Here is a 24,187-nt window from a genome sequence, read left to right as displayed (position 1 = left end):
CACTCTCAGAGACCATCGCATGTTGAAGGCAGCATCAACATACGATGCTTTTGTATGTTGGGGCCATCGCATAAACGGCTATCCAGCAGCGCAGACTGCTTCACCTGCCACCGGATAGCCGCTTACGGTGCCCCATGAGCTCCAGTGATGATCACTTACCTGTCCTCGGGGCTCCGGTGCGTCCTCTTCGGGATCCCCTGCATCGTCGGCGCTCTCAATCGTCGTCATCACATCGCTGCACACGCCGTCCCGTCATCCAATAGGAGCGGCGTGCATAGCGACGTGATGACGGCGATGGAGAGCGAGGAACCCGGGGAAGCAGAGGCCTTGCCGAAGCGTCGGGGACACCCCGGGGACGCGGCGACAGGGATGGAAGGCGACATCCAGGGCAGCGGTGACGAGCGGTGACGGTCCGGAGCGGCTGGGACACGTGAGTATAACCTCCAATACCAGTGGTCTTCAACCTGTGCACCTCCAGATGTTGCAAAACTACAACTCCCAGCATGCCCGGACAGCCGTTGGCTGTCTGGGCATGCTGGGTGTTGTAGTTTTGCAACATCTGGAGGTCCGCAGGTTGGAGACCACTGTCCTATACTTTACATTGCACGGATCCCTCAACATACGATGATTTCAACAAACGATGGTCCGTTTGGAACGGATTACCATCGTATGTTGAGGGACCACTGTAATGTGATGTGGCCTCAGCTTCTTATTGTAAGAGAGGCTCCTTTGTTCATGTAGAAGGCAACATGTAGGGGTTCAGTGAAGGAGGCGGTGAAGGTGTGTAGGTGTCTGATGGGGTCACACAGCTCATAGAAGGACAGACGCCCGGCCTCGTAGTCCAGGAAGACTCCAAGTGTTGGACATGTTGGCTGCACGTTGAGGATTACTTGAACTGAGTTGTGTAATGATTTACATATTGCATTAAACATAATCAAAGACCAAGATTTATCATTATCTCCAATACCAGATGGTCGTCCTTTCTTTCTTATACTGGGATAGGACATCCCGATAATACAGTCACCAATCTGGTTCCACTCCACCTCCCAGTAATGTCTTCCTGAGGAGAAGCCACATCTGCTTAACACTTGGGGATAACTCAGAAACCTTCCTTGTGATTTTGGTCTGTTCTGTTTATCTCTTGACTCTGTTGTGGTTTTTAGATCTTCCGATAACTTCACATAATCACCAGCAGTGTCCACATCCATCTATATATGGAACCTGGAACCCGAGGTGTGATGTTACAGTGGTGACAATATCTCTTATAGATTGCTGTAAATTCAGTAAGATCAGAACCTCGTCCAGATCATCTCCAGATTTGATGTTTCCACCATATTTCTCTGTGTCTTCACCATCTCCATGACCACATACTGTGATGTCATTCTCTTGTAAGAATCGTACTGGGTCCGTGACATCGCACATCTCCTCGAAGTGATGCATCATCCTGGACAGCTCATCCTCCTTTTTTTTCAGGTTCTGGATCAATTCAGATATCTGGGCCACAATCTTCTCCTCCTGTCTGGAGATCTCCCATAACGCTTTCTTTTCAGCCATTTCCAGTTGCTTTTTAATGTCCATAAATAACTTACTGATGTTCTCTTTCTTATCTGAGGCTTTCTCATGAATATTCCATAAATGATTGTAAAGATCCTGGACTCTTATTTGAATTTCTGCTTTTTGGGGGTTTATTTCATCCAGATATTTCCGCAGTTTCTCCTTCTTCCTCTCAGAAGCCTCCTCAAGAAGTTCCACCTGGTGCCCCCTGTGTTCACCAACCAGACAACAAGTAACACACAGACAAGTTGCGTCCTCTGGGCAATAAAACTCCAGAACCTTCTTGTGGATGGGACATTTTTTGTTGTCAAAGGAGCCGGTTGGTTCTGCTAATTTATGATCCATCAACTTGTTGTGGGCTGTCAGGTGGTCATCACATAGAGAGTTCTCGCACTGCAGACAGGATTTCACAGCCGGTACCGGAGACTTTATACAGTAAGAACAGAAGATTCTGGTCTCCTCCATATCAGGATGAGTAGAGAAGAAATGCTCCACTATATTTCCCAGCTTCCTGTTCTTCTCCAGGACCGGGCGCTCCGGATATTCTGCTCTGCAGTCAGGACAGGAGTAACCTCCAGACCCATCCTGTGTATCCAGCACCTGAACTATACACGAGCGGCAGAAGTTGTGTCCACATCTCAGAGATACAGGATCTGTATAGAGGCTCAGGCAGATGGAGCAGTTCAGCCCGTCCCTCAGCTCAGCAGACGCCATTGTAGTAGGAAAGAGCAGGAATCGAAAGCTTGAAAGTTTCTTTACATAAGAAGGGCGGAGAGATTCTCGTGAATAATTAACCCCTGCAGCTCAATGATTGTGTTTACTGCTGATTCACACTGAGGAAGGAAATGATAAAAACCAAATAGGGATCTGGTGTAGGATTACTGATGTCGAATTTGTGGTGACTCCTCCTGTTACTAGAGAAGCTTCACCACCAGAACAGGGAAGGAAAATAAAGACTAGCACCCAGAATTGTTCGGTGTTCAGTATATAAAAAAGTTGAGAACTTCAAGTATGGAGTGAACCAGGACCCCCTAATTCCTATCAGGCTCATCATAAAGTATATAGATGGTATATAGTTGGTTGAGGATAGGCTCATGGTGGGAGTATTTAGGACTTCTGAAATGCATATAATGTTTCAATGTTTTCTTTGGACAAGTATGCAGTCATTCAGTTAGTAAGGCTCTGCGCACACTGCGGTCAAACCTTTACTGAAAAGTATACATTGAGAAGATTTCCTGACATATACTCTAATGGACAGTTGGGAAGTATGCTACTGTGTGAGCTTGAATTTAGTATATGTAAAGACTACAGTGAAGGAAAAAAAATACTGGATCCCTTGATGATTTTATACATTTGCCCTTTGACAAAGAAATGACCAGTCTATAATTTAATGGTTGTTTTCTTTTTTTTTTTTTCGGATGATGGGCAAATTCCGTAAAGGATCAGATTCCAAACTCTCCACCATGGCCAAGACCAAAGATTTGTTCAAGGATGCCAGGGACAAGATTGTAGATCTACACAAGGCTGGAATGGGCTACATGACCATTGTCAAGCACTTTGGAGAGAAGTTTACAACAGTTGGTGCTATTATTCACAATTGAAAGAAAACAAAATATCTATACATATCCCATGGTCGGGGTCTACATGTCAGACCTCACCTCGTGGAGTTTCAAAGATCATGAGAACAGTGAGAAATCAGCCCAGAACTATACGGAAGGATCTTGTCAATGATCTCAAGGCAGCTGGGACCATAGTCACCAAGAAAACAATTGGTAACACACTACAGCGAGGATTAAAATCCTGCAGCTCATGACAGGTCCCCCTGCTCAAGAAAGCTTGTGTACAGGCCCGTCTAAAGAAAATGAACATCTGAAATTGCTCACCGTTGCCATGATCATTAACACGCCACGAGGTGAGATCAACATTTATTTTGTGTTTCTTCCATTTGTGAATAATTTGACACAATTTTATGGAAGTAAAAACCTATGGCTGTAAAATTAATGTGTGTATGAACAATTAGTCATTTTACTACTGAGTTTATCAGAACTTAATAGACAAAAATAATCAGCTGTTTTGGGGACTGTAATATGAACATTTTACAGTTTAAAATTGGGCCCAAGATACTGGAATATGGCCAAAGGCTTTATGGAATGTGTAGTCGTTACCCACAACCTCTTGCTTCCAAGAGTATATTGTACCTTATTCTCCAGCACAGACAATGCATAGCTCAAGGGGTCGCATTTGGGAGTAAAACCCTAAGCTAATGAGGCCCCCATGACCTCCTCTCCAATTTCTGACAGAGCTTTATGTGCACGTTAACTCCTCATCATTAACCCCATAAGGACCAGGCCAATTTTGTTTTTGCATTTTCGTTTTTTCCTCCTCGCCTTCTAAAAATCATAACTCTTATATTTTCATCCACAGACTAGTATGAGGGATTGTTTTTTGCACGACCAGTTGTCCTTTGTAATGACATCACTTATTTTACAAAAAATATACTATTTGTGTGGGGAAATTAAAAAGAAAACCACAATTTTGCTAATTTTGGAAGGTTTTGTTTTCACACTGTACAATTTACAGTAAAAATTACATATGTTCTTTATTCTGTGGGTCAATAAGATTACTAGAGATGAGCGAACTTACAGTAAATTTGATTCGTCATGAACTTCTCGGCTCGACGGTTGCTGACTTTTCCTGCATAAATTAGTTGAGCTTTCCGGTGCTCCGGTGGGCTGGAAAAGATGGATACAGTCCTAGGAAAGAGTCTCCTAGGACTGTATCCACCTTTTCCAGCCCACAGGATCACCTGAAAGCTGAACTAATTTATGCAGGAAAAGCCATCAACTGCCGAGCCGAGAAGTTCTTGACGAATCGAATTTACTGTAAATTCGCTCATCTCTAAAGATTACCATGATTACATACTTTTCTATTATTTTTGCGATTAAAAAAAAAAAAAAAACGCAAACCAAATTAGTACGTTTAAAATCCCTCTATTTTGATGACCTATAACTTTTTCATTTTTCCGTATATGCGGCGGTATGAGGGCAAATTTTTTGCCCCGTGACCTATACTTTTTATTAATTCCACATTTGTGTATATAAAACTTAATTTTTTTTAATAAATTTTGTTTTCAATAAAATGTGACAAGAAAAGCAGCAATTGTGGATTGCCGAGTCCATCTCGACCCCCGGGACGGAAGATCGTGATGTCACAACTCCGCCCCCGTGTGTCACACCCCGCCCCTCAATGCAAGTATATGGGGGGGGGGGGACATGACAACTTTCACGCCCCCTCCCATAGACTTGCATTGAGGGGTGGGGTGTGATGTCACACGGGGGCGGAGTCGTGACGTCACGATCTTCCATCCCGGGGGTCGAGATGAACTCAGCCTGAGGACCTCCAGCAGTTCCGGAAGCCGCTACAGGTGGGTGCCGCCTGGTAGATCCAGGGGGTCCTCAGCAGCAGGGCCCGGCAATCTGACATCTTATCCCCTATCCTTTGGATAGGGGATAAGATGTCTAGGGGTGGAGTACCCCTTTAATGATGTTAGGACACTTCAGGTAGTTGTCTTTACTCACTTATGTCTGGGATCTTTTCTTTGTAGGATCTAATGGATGATGGGCGATGTAAATCACAGACAAATCCCACTCAAAAATAGTTGTGTGACTCAGCATGTTGCAGACAAAATCACACAATGTCCTGGTTGTGTATCTTATTCCATAAATAGTCAGTGAATATATAGTACATGTAATCTTATAGAACAAATCTCACTGGACTCAGAACCCGAAAAATTAGGTACAATGACTTTTTAATGCAGATACAGAATACAATTCAGTGTATAGAACATTAGTTTCAGTCTCTGGATAAATCACTAAGAACATCTGATCTCAGGAAAATAAATTAAAATAAATCAAAAAGAGAAAATGCATTGTGTTATAAGGGGGTCTGGCCCATACATCTCTATATAGTGATATATCTATGGGACCAGAAATAACGTCAGTATAATGTGATGTAGATACAGCAGCCTCAGCTTCTTATTGTAAGAGACGCTTCATCATAGATGACTAAGGCAGCATGTAGGGGTTCAGTGAAGGAGGCGGTAAAGGTGTGTAAGTGTCTGATGGGGTCACACAGCTCATAGAAGGACAGACGCCCGGCATCATAGTCTAAGAAGACTCCAAGTGTTGGATATGGTGACTTTAAATGGAATGCTACCTTGACTGTGTTGTGTAACGCTGTACATATTGTATCATTCATAAATAAACACCATGCTTTATCATTGTTTAAAATACAAGATGGTCGTCCTTTCTTTTTTATACTGGGATAGGCCATTCCGATGCCACACTTTTTTATTTGGGTGGATTTTACCTCCCAGTAATGTCTTTCTGAGGAGAGGCCACATCTGCTTAACACTTGAGGGTAAGTCAAAAAGCTTCCTTCTAATTCTGGTCTGTCCTCTATCTTTTCTGATTGTGCGGTTTTAAGATCTTCTGATAACATCACATATCTATGAGCAGTGTCCTCATCCAGTAATATGTCTGGAACATGGTACCCGAGCTGTGATGTTACATTGGTGATAATATCCCTCATGGATCGGTATATGGTCAGTGAGATCAGAACCTCATCCAGATAATCCTCAGACTTGATCTTTCCATCATCGTCCTCTGTGTCCTCACCATCTCCATGGCCATAAACTGTGATGTCACTTTCTTGTAGGAGTCTTATAGGGTCAGTGACATTACACATCTCCTCCAGGTGACGCACCTTCCTGGACAGCTCGTCCTTCTTTATTTCCAGCTTTCTAATCAGATCAGATATCCGGAACACAATCTTCTCCTCCTGTCTGGAGATCTCGCTCAGCACTTTCTTTTCAGCTACTTCCAGTTGCTCCTTTATGTCCATAAATATATTACGGACATTTTTCCTTTCATCAGAGGCTTTCTCCCGGATATTCCTTTTATGTTCCCGCAGATTCTGGACTCTTGTCTGAATTTCTGCTTTTTGTGGGTTTAGTGCATTCAGATGTTTTCTCAGTTTCTCCTTCTCCTTCTCAGAAGCCTCATCTAGAAGTTCAACCCGGTGCTCCCTGTGCTCTCCAACCAGACAAGACCCACACAAATAAGTTGTGTCCTCCAGGCATTAATATTCCAGAACCTTCTTGTGGATAGAACATTTTTTATTGGCAAAGGAGCCTGTGGGTTCTGCTAATACATGATCCATTGTCTTGTTGTGGGCTGTCAGGTGGTCATCACATAGAGAGTTCTCGCACTGCAGACAGGATTTCACAGCCGGTACAGGAGATTTTGTACAGTAAGTACAGAAGATTCTGGTCTCCTCCATATCAGGCTTTGTAGAAAGGACACAATCCACTATATTACCCAGCTTCATGTTCTTCTCCAGGACCGGACGCTCTGGATATTCTGCTCTGCAGTCAGGACAGAAGTAACCTCCAGAGCCGTCCTGTGTATCCAGCAACAGAACAATACACGAGCAGCAGAAGTTGTGTCCACATCTCAGGAATACAGGATCTGTATAAATGTTCAGGCAAATGGAGCAGGTCAGCTCTTTCCTCAGGTCACTAGAAGCCATTCTGGAAAAGAAAAAAAAAAAAAAGATTAATACTCGACATGCTCAATACAACGTCATATAGAGATAAGAAATCATAAGTACCAAAGCAGAGAGTCATATTAAGAATGACGAAAAGGTATCCACACAACTTAGATAAAGGTCAATTTCAATGGAACTGGCCAACCGCTAATGTGTATGGTGGGAAAAGAAGGACTGGGCATGCTGATATTTAACTACTGATCCTTATGTTCCCCCTGGAGATAAAGAGGGGAAAATGACTCTGGAGGCAACAGAGAATTCTAGAGGACAGGAGGGTCTGGAGAAGACAGTGGAGTCTAGAGGAGGACTGGGGGGAAACAAAGGAACCTGGAGGGAACAAAAAGTCTAGGACTGACAGAGGAGTCTGAAGGAGACAAAGTAATCTGGAGTAGAAAAGAGTTTGGAGGAATGGATACTGTATAAAGTAGAGAAGAGAAGAAGAGGAAAAAGACAGGACCAAGAGTCTGGGAGAGATACACAGGGATTCGAAGGGGACAGAGGAGTCCATCTGTAGCTTTCTTGCCAGTAAGAACATGCACATTTTCAGCATCTCCCATCCTGCATGTATATAAAAGGGGCATATAGAATAGAGGTCATCCAGACAAGAATTTTTCAATGTACAGTTTCCCTATGCTATATATATTTTATTTTTATTAAAGGTCAGTAATGTAACAATGCCACAAAACTGCATGCACAATCAGCAAACACTATCAAACATTACAGGCTTAGATACAAATTCAGTAGGCTGTATCACACATTACAATTTAACCTTTATTATAAGAGATGAAAGTCATGTACAGAGTGTATCTCTATCCACCATGGAGGTCTAAATGACGATAACCAGGTTACAAATGAAAATGACCAAAACTACACAGTAACAGGACGACTGAAGGGAGGAGAATAATAGGTCTTTCTAGATCCCGCCATATTGTGCCCCTCTTGAGGAATGGTGAAATTGCAATCGAAAAGTTGGGCCCATGGTGGACCCTTGTCCTACCGCATTTGGTACACCCTATTCTCCCAAGAGAAGAGACACACTCTGTAGATCATTTTCGTTGTTATAATAAAGAATAAGGGAGAGCTTTATCAAAACTTGGGTAGAGGAAAAGTGAAGCAGTGGTCCATAGCCACCAGATTGTTTATTTTATTTTTATAAAGGCCTCTTGAATAATGAAAGACACAATCTGATTGGTTGCTAGGGGCAACTGCAGCACTCTTCCTCTACACAGGTTTTGAAAAGCCTCCCCCTCATCATGTACAGTTTTAAATACTTTTTTACCCCTGGAGGAACTGATCTACTTTTGTCTTACGGTGAACAATACCATTGCTGTTCTGTACAAAATCCCATGAGTGTAACCAGCATTTGTAACCATGAGTCTTAAACCCCAAAACCTCTATTGGTCCACAAACCCCAAAATCAACGAATAACTTCCCTGGTAAGTAAGAGAATAAACCAAACACCAATCAAAAATATGTGGCGGAAAAAACGAAAAATAACAAGAAATTATAATGTTAAATTGTTTGTCAGCAGTACATGTGTGAGGAGTGAATGTGCTACCAACAACGTACAGGACATCTATGAGAGAAGAAGATAAGGGGCCCATAAACTTTATTAACCGTTATCTCTCTGACCTTCCCATACAACATTTCCATGGCCGAATGTGTCTTCTACAGAAAGGGAAGGGGTAAACCACAGTCAGACAGCTCTGGCAGCAGCTTACCCCTCCAAGAACAATAGGGGCAGGTTGAGAAAATCCAACATGCCCGACCTTTCTCTCCAACAACATCATCTATTGGAGGAGAGTTAGGAGACCTCCAATAATTTACACATTATTCTAAGGTATATTAGCAACTTTACAATAAAGTATTACAAGATCTCAAATCTAACTGCACTCGATCTACGCTCTCATGATCTAAACTCCCATCTATTCTGTACTGATCTGACCTCCACCCAGATCTAACCTTCCCCCAGCTAATTACTCCTGATCTATCCTTTCCATTTATTCTCTCCTGATCTAATCTCTCCTAATCTGACCATTCCTGATCTATCCTCCCCCATTTATTGTCTCCTGATCTAACCTCCACCCAGACCTAACCACCCATATGTTCCCTCCTGACATAACCTTCTCCTGATAAACTACAAGTTAAAATGAAAATACAAGAGTGCTGACTGACTTCTTATATATGGACAATGACTTAAAGAACGTCTATATATAAATCTATACAACATGGCATATATGATTATATATCTGTATATACAGACTGTTACAGTTATGGGATTATTATGAATATAAACACAGAGGCATCAACAATACAGAGACACCCGTATTCCTTACTATCAGCTGACATTACAGTATATAATGATTCCTAATGTTATAATTACCGTGCATGAACACTCCACACAGTCTCTATCTCCCATCAGAGTCTCCTTCCCAAGCAAGTTCTCCAAGGAAGTTCTTCTTTCTGGGCCCGGCTTGGATCCTTTATTCCCCTCTGGTGGCTACAGACGTCTTCTCTCCGCCTCCTCGGAGACGCCCAGTTTCACCTTCATAACCCAAAAGATTTTCCATAATCAGGTTAGGCTCACCTCCCCCATACAACATGTAAAGAAGGAATGATGGGGCCACAGACTCAAACTGGTTTAGCACAATATGGCCCCCTGTGATGGTCCCTCATTTACATTGTAACAGCAGGTAGGGATGTATCTTCACACTCTTATTTAGCATCTGTAAAGATACCTGAGATACTCACAGACCTTTTCATATTAGAATCAGAGTAAACAATGAATATTGTCCATACTGAGGAGACCGACAGCTATGCACATGACTCCATACCCATGAGTCTCCATCTTCACAGAAATGAAATACCTCACGATATCAAATATAAGAAATCTCCTAGAAGGTTTTCTTTATTCTAAGGATTTCTTACAAATCCCGACCTATAGAGTGAGTGAATTATTAGGATTACATGATGGTGACTTCTTCCTTACATTACGTGTCAGACGATAAGGTTATGTTTACACACAGCAGATGAGATGCAGAAATCTCTGCAACCGAAAATCCCTCCCATACATCTTCATGGTATTTATTCTGTAACAAACAGGAGGATTTCTACAGGTTCCGATAAGATAAACCGCACAATAACAGAAGCTTCTGCCACAAACCCAAGTGTGAGGCTATTACTCTGCATGTCTTTTTTATTATACTTTATCTCATTGTTTATAATTACAATAGAGGTTAAACAAGTTACTATAATCCACATACATATTATCTCCTCACCTTACACTAGCATACCTCTAGACACCAATGTCTCCGGAGGCTGATGATAGCGGGGTGCTGCATGAAAGATTGCGGGGTTCCCCAGCAGCGTGACCCCATGATCAGGCAGCTTATCCCCCTATCCTTTTATTATCAGCGCATTTATTATCAATAGCTGATCTTTTTTTGTTGTTGTTCAATGTTGGCATCCAGATTATATCTAAAAATCAATTAGGGGAATTTATCATCGTCTGTGTTAATTAGGTTCTTTTTACCCAAATTTGTCTGGGTTTCTGTCCTGTGTACTTCCCCCACATTTAATCAGAGGAGCACGTTTTTCATAAATAAACTAATTTGGATGAAGACAAGTTTATACGTGTGGTCCGAGCTGGTGTGAGACAGAGCACAAATTTGAGTTTACAATTTTAAAAAGGGGTAAATCACCGACCACTGCAAAAATCTAACCATGCTGCACTACTACAGCTCATTTATACCAGATCCAAGTGCAAGTAGGTGGGAAAGCTAATTACACGGAGAGGCACTTTATACAGGTGGAAAGCTGCCTACAGGTGGTCGTATCTGCAAGAAAAGCTACCTACAGAGCTAACTACAGGGGCCCCTACATCCAACGGAAAACAACCTACAGGTCGGTCCTACCTACATGGGTCAGACTGCATACTGGGGGGGGGGGGGGGGGGGGGGGGGGGAGGTGTTGATGTGCCGCATGGTGTGCCAAGAACTGAAAAAGGTTGGGATACATTGGTCTACCACATTCACAGAGACGTATGCCTGTCCACAAATACAATAATGATCCCCACCTGAACATCATCCTTACCATAGCAGCTTCTTTATTCAGTACAGGCATTATGGGAAAAATAAAACAAAAAATCCATTTCAAATCAATCCCACGGGACCAAACAGTATTACATTTAGAGGCTTCTCCTTAAAATACTAAATAATGTAAGGTCCACTAATATCTAGTTATATCTGGAAAAAAACAAAAAAAAAACGTTTCATTGCACATGGTCCGGATCCTCCCTAAAAAGAACTGATCACATTGTAACATGAGGACCGCTCCAACCCTCCTGTGTTATGTTTCCATTAAAGGGTATCTGCCAAAGAAAAAACTTTTATTAAGTTTTAGGGACAAGTCAATGCTACAATGCCCACAATGTTACAGTTTGTTGTCTGGTTTCTATTCCTGAAGATTTAATCTGTGTGATTTACAACGCAGATGATTTCATAAAGATCCACCATACAGTGGTTTGTGGCCCTGTAGGTCCATATTAGTCAGCCTATTGGACTCTCTAGGACTGCACTCATACACGGCTCCATATCCTGGTCACTGGATTTTTAATTCTTTATAAATATTTCATATAGAGGGGGCAGGGCTAAGTTACGAGGGGCTTTCAGACATTCACTGGGTTATCTAGTCCAGTTAAATTCACAACAAAGCGAATTCACGTAAAACATCAGTACATAATATTTGTTAAGACAGTGACACCCAGTGACCAAGTATAATATGGATGGTGCATAGGGACCAAATGTGGTAACTGTGCATTAATCTTAATTATTGTCATTGAAACAATATATAACAAATACGTTGTCACATTGGTGATCGAAAAATTTCGTACTTTGCTTTGAACAATAGTACTGTTTGAATATATATTTTATTATTATGATTGTGACAATTCTTCGTGGTTGACAGGTGGAGGTCCAGTATTGGCAATGAATGTAAGAATTATTGGATCTACATGATGGCAAATACGTCACTCCCGTTAGTCGTGTGTTTTGCTATAAAAAGCTTGTGTGTACATTGTATTCAGAAGCTGATGAAGTGCCATTCACACAAAACACGTCTGTCATTCATAACTGCAATGTGTCACTTAATATTTTGAAATAAATCATATGGACTTTATTCATATGGTGCTTGCTTGCTTTATTTATATACTTAGAAAACATATAGGGGAAGATTTATCAAAACCTGTCCAGAGGAAAAGTTGCTTAGTTACCCATAGCAACCAATCAGATAGCTTCTTTCATTTCTGAAAAGGCCAGTGAAAAAGGAAATAAGCGATCTGATTGGTTGCTATGGGCAACCCGGCAACTTTTCCTCTGGACAGGTTTTGATAAATCTCCCCCAGAGAGTGGAGAAGCACCCTATAAGAAACCTACTAACAAAACAAGGGGGCCACAATTCACTAGTAAGTAATATCAATATTTACAACACGTCTGTATTAACAGACAAGGGAGACTAATTATCTTCCTCTGTCACTAGAAAATCAAATTTTATGTACGTGTAAAACGTAACCCTTATTTATTACAATGTTCCTATAGGGATTGTAAAATGAGTTCTATACCTCATCTATCCTCCAGCTTCCTAAAGAAACCCTGACACATGACATATACCGCCACTGTGGTTATAGATTATCAGTAAGGATCTCAGTCTAGTGTAATAAATGTTTACCGTCACATACGCGAGTCTTATGACCAGATACCATACGAGCAGACAGTGTCCAATCTGAAGATCACTAGGGCCTCAATAGTGATTGATATAACAGTGTGATATTTAAGTCCTCCAATGATAGGGTCACACCCACTGCCAATCACCCTTGAAAAAGCCAGGGATCCGGTGAATGCTGGGGTGGCAGCATGTGAATGGTTTTAAATACATGCTGCATCTCATCACAACCACACAATCTAGCGAGTAATGACTCTTACTACATGGCTAGTTGTAGCCTGTAACCCCTAACCCCCATTAAACAGTGTCCTTTCCTTAACAGGTTACTCTACCGATTTGTGAGGATGGAGTTCCAATAATGAACAGTGTGCACTCGCCAGCTGATGGAATAGCTGAGGGTTATAATAGCCGGATCTATTGATACCTTATGGCTTACTAGTTTGTGGTGCACTATCATCTGCTGGTGTGCATAATGTGAAAATACCTTAATGCTCTACTCCAGGATATTGCAGTCTCGCACAGTAGGTGCCATTCACACAGTTACCAATAGATTTCTGCTTACTGTTATTTCTGCTATACAGCTTGGGAGCCAACTGTAGTGTGAAGGCATTGGGTTTGCCTCACCCGGCCGATCACAATCAGTAAATATCAGGGTAGACATATGTTATTACTATTGGATCACCTACTCTGTGTCATTTGTCACAGTTACCAATCACTATTGAGGCCCTAATGACCTTCAGATTGGACACTGTCTGCTCATGTGTTATCTGGTTATGAGACTCACGGATGTGACTACAGACATTTAGTTATCCTTACACTAGGCTTAGATCCTTACTGAGAATCTATAACCACAGTGGTGGGATATGTCGTGTGTCAAGGGGTCTCAGCTCTAGTATCCTTATCCAGGGAGCTAGAGGATAGATTAAGTATAGAGCTAATTATACACTCACTATAAGGATACTTCACATTTCTTAATAAAGATTAAGTTTTACACGTACATCACATTTCTTACCTCCCAATTGTCACTACAAAATTGGTCCCCCTATAAGAAACCAGCGCTAGGAAAAAGGCCAAATATCCTTTACATTCTTTGAAAAATCCACCTCACCAAGGCTCCTGATTGGCATCTGTGCCCTGGGACTGCTCATCCAGAGGGTCAGCAGGTTGACACAAGCCATATTAACAAAGGCCATTACAGTGGGTGAGATCCGGAATAAGCCATTGGTAGAAACAAAATAGACACATATTCTGACAAAACAAAGAGCACGAATGCAGAAAAGACATACATTTAAAATCACTAAAAGAATATAAATACATAGGCCAGAATATGACTCGGCAGCCACAGAGGCAAAAGAAGCGGAGGTTCTGGCGAGTGTCAGTTGCTTAAGTATATATGGCTACAAAAAAGTAAATAGGACACTAACAGTGTATAAATAGCCCAAAGTACAAAAGGTGTAATCATCAGAGAACATAACAAAAAACCCTAATGAAAGTGCTAATGATAAATAGGGTTTCCTAGTGATTAAATAATATAACGCCAGAAATAGACAACTACACAATCACAAGTGTGTAAATAATATTACCCAGTGGACCAAGTCACAGTGTGTGCCAGACCTCCGTCAAACGTTTCACCATTAAAGGCTTCTTCCGAGGCCTTTAAAGGGTACCTCTCATTAAAACAACTTTTGATATATTATAGATTAATGTATGCAGAATTACTTTACAATTGCATGTTATTAAAAAAATATGCTTCTTTCTATTTAATTTTCCACTTTGAAGAAATGACCACTAGGGGTCTCCCTACCAGTCCTGGCAGCAAGCATTTCAGACTCATGCTGGAGTCCTAAACACTACGAGCTGCCAGTCTGCTTTGTTCACAAAGGAGAACACTCAGAGCTGCCAGCCTGCTTTGTTCACAGCCTGTTTGGCTGTGAACAAAGCAGGCTGGCAGCTCTGAGTGTTTAGGACTCCAGCATGAGTCAGAAATGCTTGCTGACAGGACTGATAGGGAGAAATACAATAGAAAGAAGCATATTTTTCATTAACATGCTATTGGAAAGTTATTCAACATTCATTAATCTAAAATATATCAAAAGTTTATTTGGTGAGAGGTACCCTTTAATGGTGAAACGTTGGGTGACGGAGGTCTGGCACACACTGTGATTACACCTTTGTACTATCTATACACTCTTGGTGTCCTATTATTTACTTTTTTGTAGCCATATATACTTAAAGGAGTAGTCCAGTGGTGACTCAGTGGTTTACAACTTATCCCCTATCTTAAGGATAGGGGATAAGTTGCAGATCGCAGGGGGGTCCGACCCCTGGGGCCCCCCGCGATCTCCTGTACGGAGCCCCGACAGCCCGTGGGAAGGGGGCGTGTCGACCTCCGCACGAAGCGGCGGCCGACACGCCCCCTCAATACAACTCTATGGCAGAGCCGAAGCGCTGCCTTCGGCAATCTCCGGCTCTGCCATTGAGATGTATTGAGGGGGCGTGTCGGCCGCCGCCTCGTGCGGGAGTCGACACCCGCTATCTCGGCGGAGAGCTGGGGCCCCGTACAGAGAGATCGCGGGGGGCCCCAGCGGTCAGACCCCCCGCGATCTCAAACTTATCCCCTATCCTTAGGATAGGGGATAAGTTTTTCACCACTGGACTACCCCTTTAAGCAACTGACACTCACCAGAACCTCCGCTTCTTTTGCCTCTGTGGCTGCTGAGTAATATTCCGGCCTATGTATTTATATTCTTTTAGTCATTTTAAAATGTATGTCTTTTCTGCATTCATGTAAATAAAATACTTTTGATATTTTCACACCTTGATCTGTATACACTTTTTCTTTTGATGTTTGATATTACTAATATTGCGTAAAGATCTTAATATACATTTAGGGGTCCCTAGTGTATAAAACAAAGAGCAGAATAAAGGCAACCAGAGACTTTGAGAATATTCAACAGTAGAACTGATATCTGGCAGTCACAAAACAAATGCACCTCCCATATCCACACTGCTTCCCAGCGCCTGGCTCACAGACTGCTCCTCATAAGCCCATTTTACCGAGTGCTCCCATAACCCCCCCCCCTCGAAAATTGTTCCCCATAACCCTGTGTATCACAGACTTCTCCCCATAACTCTTGTCTCACAGACTGCTCTGAATAACCCTTCCCCTCTCTCACACACAGCCTGGTCTCCATGTTGCCAACACTACAAATCCCATTATCCTACAGTCTTGTGGTTTTTAGTAATATAGGACATTGCTTCCACGGCTCACAGTTATGAGTCCCAACCTGTCTGCACCTTGGTATAGCAGAACTCTGCTCCACAGTTCCGGCACCACATTATCTCCAGGATAACTATAGAGAACAACCACAAAATCCATCCCGAACAGTGTGAAACAAATCAGTAGATCTGCCCAGGACTGTCTGGTGAGGCCAGATAGGGCCACAACAGTGTGACATCTCCTGTAGCTTTACAAATCCTTGATCAATATTGATTTAGGAAACAAATTTACACTTCACTTGGGGCCTTTAAAGTTACTGTAGACATCTAAGGATTCTCAGTTGAAAGGGATTTTCCAATATAAACACTGGCAGGTATATATCTTGCAACACGGTACCCGGCCACCAACAGTTCACCACTATATACTTAAACACAGCACTAAATCAGTACTGGGACCCCTTCATTCTCAGGATCAGTCGGGCTTCTGGCAGTCAGATTGCCATCAATCAGTGATGCCACATCTTTGCTTTATACCATCACTATATCACATGGGGATATTGATCAACAATTCAGTCTCAAGGTAACTTCCTCTATTAACATTTCCACCACTGTATGCATTGTGTTATCAGAGGGTCCGGCCCATATATCTCCATATAATGAGTTATCTATGGTACCAGAAATAACATCAATGTGATGTGGATTCAGTGGCCTCAGCTTCTTATTGTAACAGATGCTCCATCATCCACATAGAAGATAGCATGTAGGGGTTCAATAAAGGAGGCGGTGAAGGTGTGTAAGTGTCTGATGGGGTCACACAGCTCATAGTAGGACAGACACCCGGCCTCATAGTCTAAGAAGACTCCAAGTGTTGGACATGTTGGCATTACATTGAGGATTAATCTGGTTGAGTTCTGCAGTGCTTCACATATTCCATCATCCATAAACAAAGACCAAGTTTTATAATTATCTCCAATAGCAGACTCATCTCCTTCCTTTTCTATACTGGGATAGGACACTGCTATGTCACATACTGCTATCTGATTCCACTCTACCTCCCAGTAATGTCTTCCTGAGGAGAGGTCACATCTGCTTAATACCTGAGAGTAATCTAGAAATCTTCCCGGTAATTCTGTCCTGTCCTGTTCTTCTTCTGATCTTGTTGCCGTTTTCAGATCTTCTGATAACTTCACATTTCTATGAGCAGAGTCCACATCCAGCAATATATCTGGAACATGGAACCCGAGCTGTGATGTTACATTGGTGATTATATCTCTCATAGATCGGTGTATGGTCAGTGAGATCAGAACCTCATCCAGATCCTCCTCAGACTGGATCTGTCCACCCTCTTCCTCTGTGTCCTCACCATCTCCATGACCACATACTGTAATGTCACTTTCTTGTAGGAGTCTTATTGGGTCAGTGGCCCGACACATCTCCTCCAGGCGACGCACCTTTAGTGACAACTCGTCCTCCTCTATGTCCAGCTTTCTGATCAGATGTGATATCTGGGACACAATCTTCTTTTCCTGTCGGGAGATCTCACTCAGCGCTTTCTTTTCAGCCAATTCCAGTTGCTCCTTAATGTCCAAAAATAGCTTAATGGTGTTCTCCCTCTTATCGGAGGCTTTCTCCTGGATATTCCTCTGATGTTCCCGCAGATTCTGGACTCTTGTTTTGATTTCTGCTTTCTGTGGGTTTAGTTTGGACAGATATTTACATAGTTTTTTCTGTTTCTTCTCAGAAGCCTCATGTAGAAGTTCCACCTGATGCCCCCGGTGCTTTCCAACCAGACAACAAGACACGCATAGACAAGCTATATCCTGTGGGCAATAATACTCCAAAACCTTCTTATGGATAGAACATTTTTTGTTGTCAAAGGAGTCAGTGGGTTTTGTTAATATATGATCCATGGTCTTGTTGTGGGCTGTCAGGTGGTCGCCACATAGAGAGTTCTCACACTGTAGACAGGATTTTACAGCCGGTACAGGAGACTTTATACAGTAAGAACAGAAGATTCCGGTCTCCTCCATATCAGGCTTAGTAGATAGGACACAATCCACTATATTACCCAGCTTCCTGTTCTTCTGCAAGGCCGGACGTTGAGAATACTTTTCTCTGCAGTCAGGACAGGTGTAACCTCCAGAACTGTCCTGTGTATCCAGCACTTTAATAATACACGAGCGGCAGAAGTTGTGTCCACATCTCAGAGATACAGGATCTGTATAGAGGCTCAGGCAGATGGAGCAGTTCAGCTCGTCCCTCAGCTCAGCAGACGCCATTGTAGAATGAAAGAGCAGGAATCCTCAGCTGAATGGGCGGAGAGATTCTGCAGAAGAATTAACCCCTGCAGCTCAGTGATCGTGTTTATAATTTTCTTTCAGCAAACACCAACAGGGATCTAGTGTAGGAATACTGATGGAAAAGTTGTAGTGACTCTTCTTGGTCATAGCAGAGAATCCACAAACCTTCAGTACATATAGAATATAAATTAAATTAAAAAAAAAATCGTCCTTCACAAGTGTTGAGGAGGTGAAGTGGAACTCAACTCCCCCATTCCTATCACAATTATCAGAATGTATAGAGCACCACTGCTGACCACCATAGTTGGTTAATAATGGTTCACAATGGGAATACTTAGGTCTCTTGAAATGCGTGGAATGTATTGATTTACTTCCCAAAATCACCTGAAGTTTTCTAGACATGTAAGGTGTAATTTAGGCATTAACCCCTTAAGGACCCGGCCATTTTTTGCACATCTGACCACTGTCACTTTAAGCATTAATAACTCTGGGATGCTTTTACCTTTCATTCTGATTCAGAGAGTGTTTTTTCGTGACATATTCTACTTTATGTTAGTGGTAAATTTTTGTCAATGCATCATTTCTTGGTGAAAAATTGAAAAATTTGATGAAAAAAATTTAACAATGTGTAATTTTTTTTTTTTTTTACTTTGAAGCTCTCTGCTTGTAAGGAAAATTAATATTCCAAATAAATGATATATTGATTCACATATACAATATGTCTGCTTTATGTTTCCATAATAAAGTTGAAATGTTTCTACTTTTGGAAGACATCAGAGGGCTTCAAAGTATAGCAGCAATTTTCCAATTTTTCACAAAATCTGAATTTTTCAGGGACCAGTTCAGTTTTGAAGTGGATTTGAAGGGCCTTCATATTAGAAATACCCCACAAATGACTCCATTATAAAAACTGCACCCCTCGAAGTATTCCAAATGACAGTTTTTTTTTCCTTTTGTTTTTTTCTTTTGCACCCTCTTTAGCCGTGCACCCCACCCCTCTCAGACTGGAGGTAGTTTAGTCAATGGCTGATCCAACATGTCACACAGTCAGAGGCTATATGCACAGCAGAGGTGAGTTATCATGTTAGGGCCCATCCGATATGAGGCCACCTCCGCGTGGTGGATGGGGGGACACATTTTGATCAAAAAGTGCGCTAAGAGCCTCAATTTTTTTGGCCTAGAGTGCTGTTGCAACTTTCTTTTTTGTACATTTTGTATTTGCCACAGCAGCGGGCACCTGTGTATTCGGTTGTTGTGCTGGCTATTTTTCCTTTCGTTTTTACTTTGTAAGTTGGGGGATGTGGCACCCTCTTTAGCCGTGCACCCCACCCCTCTCAGACTGGAGGTGGTTTAGTCAATGGCTGATCCAACATGTCACACAGTCAGAGGCTATATGCACAGCAGAGGTGAGTTATGTTAGGGCCCATCCGATATGAGGCCACCTCCGCGTGGTGGATGGGGGGACACATTTTGATCAAAAAGTGCGCTAAGAGCCTCCATTTTTTGACCTAGAGTGCTGTTGCTACTTTCTTTTTTGTACATTCAGTAAGTATGTTAACCCTTTAGGTGTTGAACAGGAATAGCAGCAGAGTGAAGGAGAAAATTCAAAATCTTCATTTTTGCAAGGGGTAATAGGAGAAAAAGTTCCCCAAAATTTGTAACCCAATTTCTCTCGAGTAAGGAAATACCTCATATGTGTATGTCAAGTGTTCGGCGGGCGCAGTAAAGGGCTCAGAAGATAAGGAGCGAGAGTAAATTTTGATGAAATGATTTTTGTGGGGCATGTCACATTTAGAAAGCCCCTATGGTGCCAGAACAGCAGAAATCCCCCCACATGGCATACTATTTTGGAAACTACACCCCTCAAGGCACATAACAAGGAGTCCAGTGAGCCTTAACACCCCACAGGTGTTTGACGACTTTTCATTAAAGTCGGATGTGTAAATGAAAAAAAACGTTTTTTCCCCCCAAATTTACCATTTTGACAAAAGGTAATGGGAGAAAATGCCCACCAAAATTTGTAACCCCATCTCTTCTGAGTATGGAAATACCCCATGTTAGGACGTAAAATGCTCTGTGGGCGAACTACAATGCTCAGAAGAGAAGGAGTCACATTTGGCTTTTGGAAGGCAAATTTTGCTGAAATGGCTTTTGGTGGGCATGTTGCATTTAGGAAGCCCTTATGGTGCCAGGACAGCAAAAAACACTCACATGGCATACTACTGTGGAAACTACACCCCTAAAGGAACGTAACAAGGGGTACAGTGAGCCTTAACACCTCACCACTAAAATGCATTTTTTCCCCCAAATTTTACATTTTTACAAGGGGTTATAGGAGAAAAGGACTGTGGAAATATCCCATATGTGGATGTAAAGTGCTCTGCTGGTGAACTACAATGCTCAGGAGGAGCGCCATTGAGCTTTTGGAGAGTGAATTTTTTGGAATGGAAGTCGGGGGCTTTGGAACAGTGGGCTGTGGAAATGAAAAATAATATTTTTCATTTTCACAGACCACTGTTCCAAAAAATCTGTCAGACACCTGTGGGGCATAAATGCTCACTGTACCCCTTATAACATTACGTGAGGGGTGTAGTTTCCAAAACGGAGTCACAGGTGGGGAGAGTCCATTGTTCTGGCAATATGGGGGCTTTGTAAACACACGTGGCCTTCAATTCCGGACAAATTTTCTCTTCAAAAGCCCAATAGCGCTCCTCTTCTGAGCATTGTAGTGCACCCGCAGAGCACTTTACATCCACATATGGGGTATGTTCTTACTGGGGTTACAAATTTTGGGGGGGCTTTTTTTTCCCCTATTTTCCCTTGTAATAATGAAAAATTTAGGGTAACACCAGCATGTTAGTGAAAAAAACCTTCATTTTCCCATCCAACTTAAACGAAAATTCGTCAAACACCTGTGGGGTGTTAAGGCTCACTATACCCCACCCCTTGTTACATTCTATGAGGGGTGCAGTTTCCAAAATGGGGTCACATGTGGGTATTTTTTTTTTTTTGCGTTTATGTCAGAACCACTGTAAAATCAGCCACCCCTGTGCAAATCACCAATTTAACTAATTACCTAACCCCAAGGCCGTAGCCTGGGGTGCAAAACACCTCTAAATAGTACCCCCTAAAACATTAATTTTATTTTAATTGGATATATAATAAAAGTTATGTAAACCCAGTGAGATAAATATTAAAAATGGGATGTCAGGTAGGTTAGTGCCACAAGTTTGCCTCTTGAAAACGCTGTGGAGACGGCGAAACATGTAGAGGCGGCAATCTAGTGTTTTTAGTTGGTGTTAAGAGTAGGCGCACAGGGCTACTGCAGAACCCTTGACAGTGGAGCAATGATGCTCAGATCTCACAAGCACTAACCTACCTGACATCCCATTTTTAATATTTATCTCACTGGGTTTACATTAATTTAACTTTTATTATATATCCAATTAAAATAATGTTTTAGGGGGTACTATTTAGAGGTGTTTTGTACCCCAGGCTACGGCCTTGGGGTTAGGTAATTAGTTGTGAATCACCAATTTAGGCCTCAAAAGTACATGTGCGCTCTCACTCCTGAGCCTTGTTGTTCGCCCGCAGAGCATTTTACACCCACATATGGGGTATTTCCGTAAACAGGAGAAATTGCGTTACAAATTTTGGGGGTCTTTTTTCATTTATCACTTGTGAAAATAAAAAGTATGGGGCAACACCAGCATGTTAGTGTAAAACAATTTGTACTAACAGGCTGGTGTAGCCCCCAACGTTTCCTTTTCATAAGGGGTAAAAGGAGAAAAAGCCCCCAAAATTTGTAGTGCAATTTCTCCTGAGTACGGAAATACCCCATATGTGGCCTTAAACTGTTTCCTTGAAATAAGACTGGGCTCTGAAGTGAGAGAGCTCCATGCGCATTAGAGGACTAAATTAGGGATTGCATAGGGGGTGGACATAGGGGTATTCTACACCAGTGATTCCCAAACAGGGTGCCTCCAGGTGATGCTAAACTCCAAGCATGCCTGGACAGTCAGTGGCTGTCCGGAAATGCTGGGAGTTGTTGTTTAGCAACAGCTGGAGGCTTCATTTTGGAAACACTACCGTACATTTTTCATTTTTATTGGGGGGGGGGGGGGGGGACAGTGTAAGGGGTGTATATGTAGTGTTTTACCCTTTATTATGTGTAAGTGTAGTGTAGTATGTTTAGTTTACATTCACACTGGCGGAGGTTTAAAGAGAGTTTCCCTGCTTGAAGCTCAAACTTCAAGCAGGAAACTTACTGTAAACTTGCCCGTGTGAATGTACCCTTTACATTTACATGGGGGGGAGGGGGGGGGGGGGGGGGGCAAACCTCCAGCTGTTTCAAAACTGCAACTCTCAGCATGTACTGACAGACCGGGCATGCTGGGAGTTGTACTTTTGCTACAGCTGGAGGCAAACTGGTTGGAAAAACTCAGTATTTTCCAACCAGTGTACCTCTAGCTGTTGCAAAACTACAACTGATCGACGAAGGGCATGCTGGGAGATGAAGTTATGCAACAGCTGGAGGTACGCAACTACAACTCCCAGCATGCCGAGACAGCTGTTTGCCGTTTGGGCATGCTGGGATTTGCAGTTTAGAGACCACTGCACAGTGATCTCCAAACTGTGGCCCTCCAGATGTTGCAAAACTACAAATCCCAGCATGCCCAGACAGCAAACTGCTGTGGGCATGCTAGGAGTTGTAGTTTTGCAAGATCTCGAGGGCTACAGTTTAGAGACCACTATATAGTGGTCTCAGACTGTAGCCCTCCAGATGTTGCTAGGCAACTCACCGGCTTCCATAGAATCCAGGGAGCCAGCCGCCCGCCAAACACCGCAGCCGATTGTCGCCTCGCTACCACCGATGGGTAAGTGGACTTCGGCGCCAGTCTTCATCGGTTTCCCCGTTCTTCCCCGCCTATTGTGGGTGGGCAAAACGGGGTAAACCGAAAGTTAACCCCCCCCCCCCCCAACCCTGATCTGCTATTTGTTGTCGCTTCTATACAACGAATAGCAGGGATAGGAGGGGTGGCACCCCTGACACCTCATTCCTATGCTTTCAGGGGGATCGTGGGAGTCTTGGACAACCCTGATCCCCCTTATTTTCCGGGTGACCATAGACCCGTATGACCGGAAATTGCGATCTGATGACCCCCCTGAGCATTTGCGCGGGGTACCTGCTGATCGAAATTTCCACGGACGTACATGTACGTCATGGGTCCTTAACTACCAGGGTCCCATGACGTACCGGTACGACATGGGTCCTGAACAGGTCAAGGCTCTATGCATACTGCATCTGTCAGAGGTATACATCAAAAGATTTACTGACAAAATTCCTTGGACTTCAAAACACATTGTACACAGATACATCTTGCAGGTGAAAGTTACAGATGGCCAGAGGCCATAAAGAGAATGTGGGAGAAGCAGGAATAGGATCTGCAGAAAATTATTCATGGTGGACTACTGGATATTTGGCTCCTTCTAAAAGTCAACTCCAAATCTCTACGACATGCATTACAATAAAACCCAAGGATGCCAGGCCTCATCCTGAAAAATTATCCCCCCCCCCCCCCCCCCCGGTTCTCTGCGTGGGGGCTGTAGTCTGTAGTATTCTGCATTAGAGATAAGCGAACTTCCAGTAATTCGATTCATCACGAACTTCTCAGCTCGGCAGTTGTTGACTTTAGCCTGCATAAATAGGTTCACCTTTCAGGTGCATCGGTGGCTGGAGACTCTCTCCTAGGACTGTATCCACCTTTTCCAGCCACCGGAGCACCTGA

General features: G+C 42.7%; 3 protein-coding genes across 3 annotated transcripts; all 3 read right to left on the bottom strand.

Annotated features, from left to right (window-relative positions):
- Positions 1-582: 582 nt before the first annotated feature.
- Positions 583-4,216, bottom strand: LOC130285185 (E3 ubiquitin-protein ligase TRIM39-like). Its single transcript, XM_056536500.1, is given in 2 exon segments — positions 583-1,209; positions 1,211-4,216. Coding segments are annotated over 2 exon segments (1,566 nt in total). The 5' UTR covers positions 2,269-4,216; the 3' UTR covers positions 583-701.
- Positions 4,217-5,580: 1,364 nt separating this feature from the next.
- Positions 5,581-14,057, bottom strand: LOC130285346 (E3 ubiquitin/ISG15 ligase TRIM25-like). Its single transcript, XM_056536705.1, has 4 exons — positions 13,988-14,057; positions 8,441-8,594; positions 6,933-7,144; positions 5,581-6,647 (listed from the first exon to the last, which is right to left on the bottom strand). Exons 1-4 carry the CDS (start codon positions 14,055-14,057, stop codon positions 5,581-5,583), a joined length of 1,503 nt encoding a protein of 500 aa, XP_056392680.1.
- On the bottom strand, positions 6,944-18,515 carry LOC130285184 (E3 ubiquitin-protein ligase TRIM39-like). Its single transcript, XM_056536499.1, has 3 exons — positions 16,773-18,515; positions 9,545-9,706; positions 6,944-7,144 (listed from the first exon to the last, which is right to left on the bottom strand). The coding sequence occupies exon 1, from the start codon at positions 18,375-18,377 to the stop codon at positions 16,809-16,811; it is 1,569 nt and encodes a 522-aa protein (XP_056392474.1). The 5' UTR covers positions 18,378-18,515; the 3' UTR covers positions 6,944-7,144; positions 9,545-9,706; positions 16,773-16,808.
- Positions 18,516-24,187: the final 5,672 nt, after the last annotated feature.

This window comes from Hyla sarda, chromosome 8 (assembly GCF_029499605.1).
Source record: "Hyla sarda isolate aHylSar1 chromosome 8, aHylSar1.hap1, whole genome shotgun sequence".
Lineage (NCBI taxonomy): Eukaryota > Metazoa > Chordata > Amphibia > Anura > Hylidae > Hyla > Hyla sarda.
This window is presented reverse-complemented; position numbering and strand designations above follow the sequence as displayed.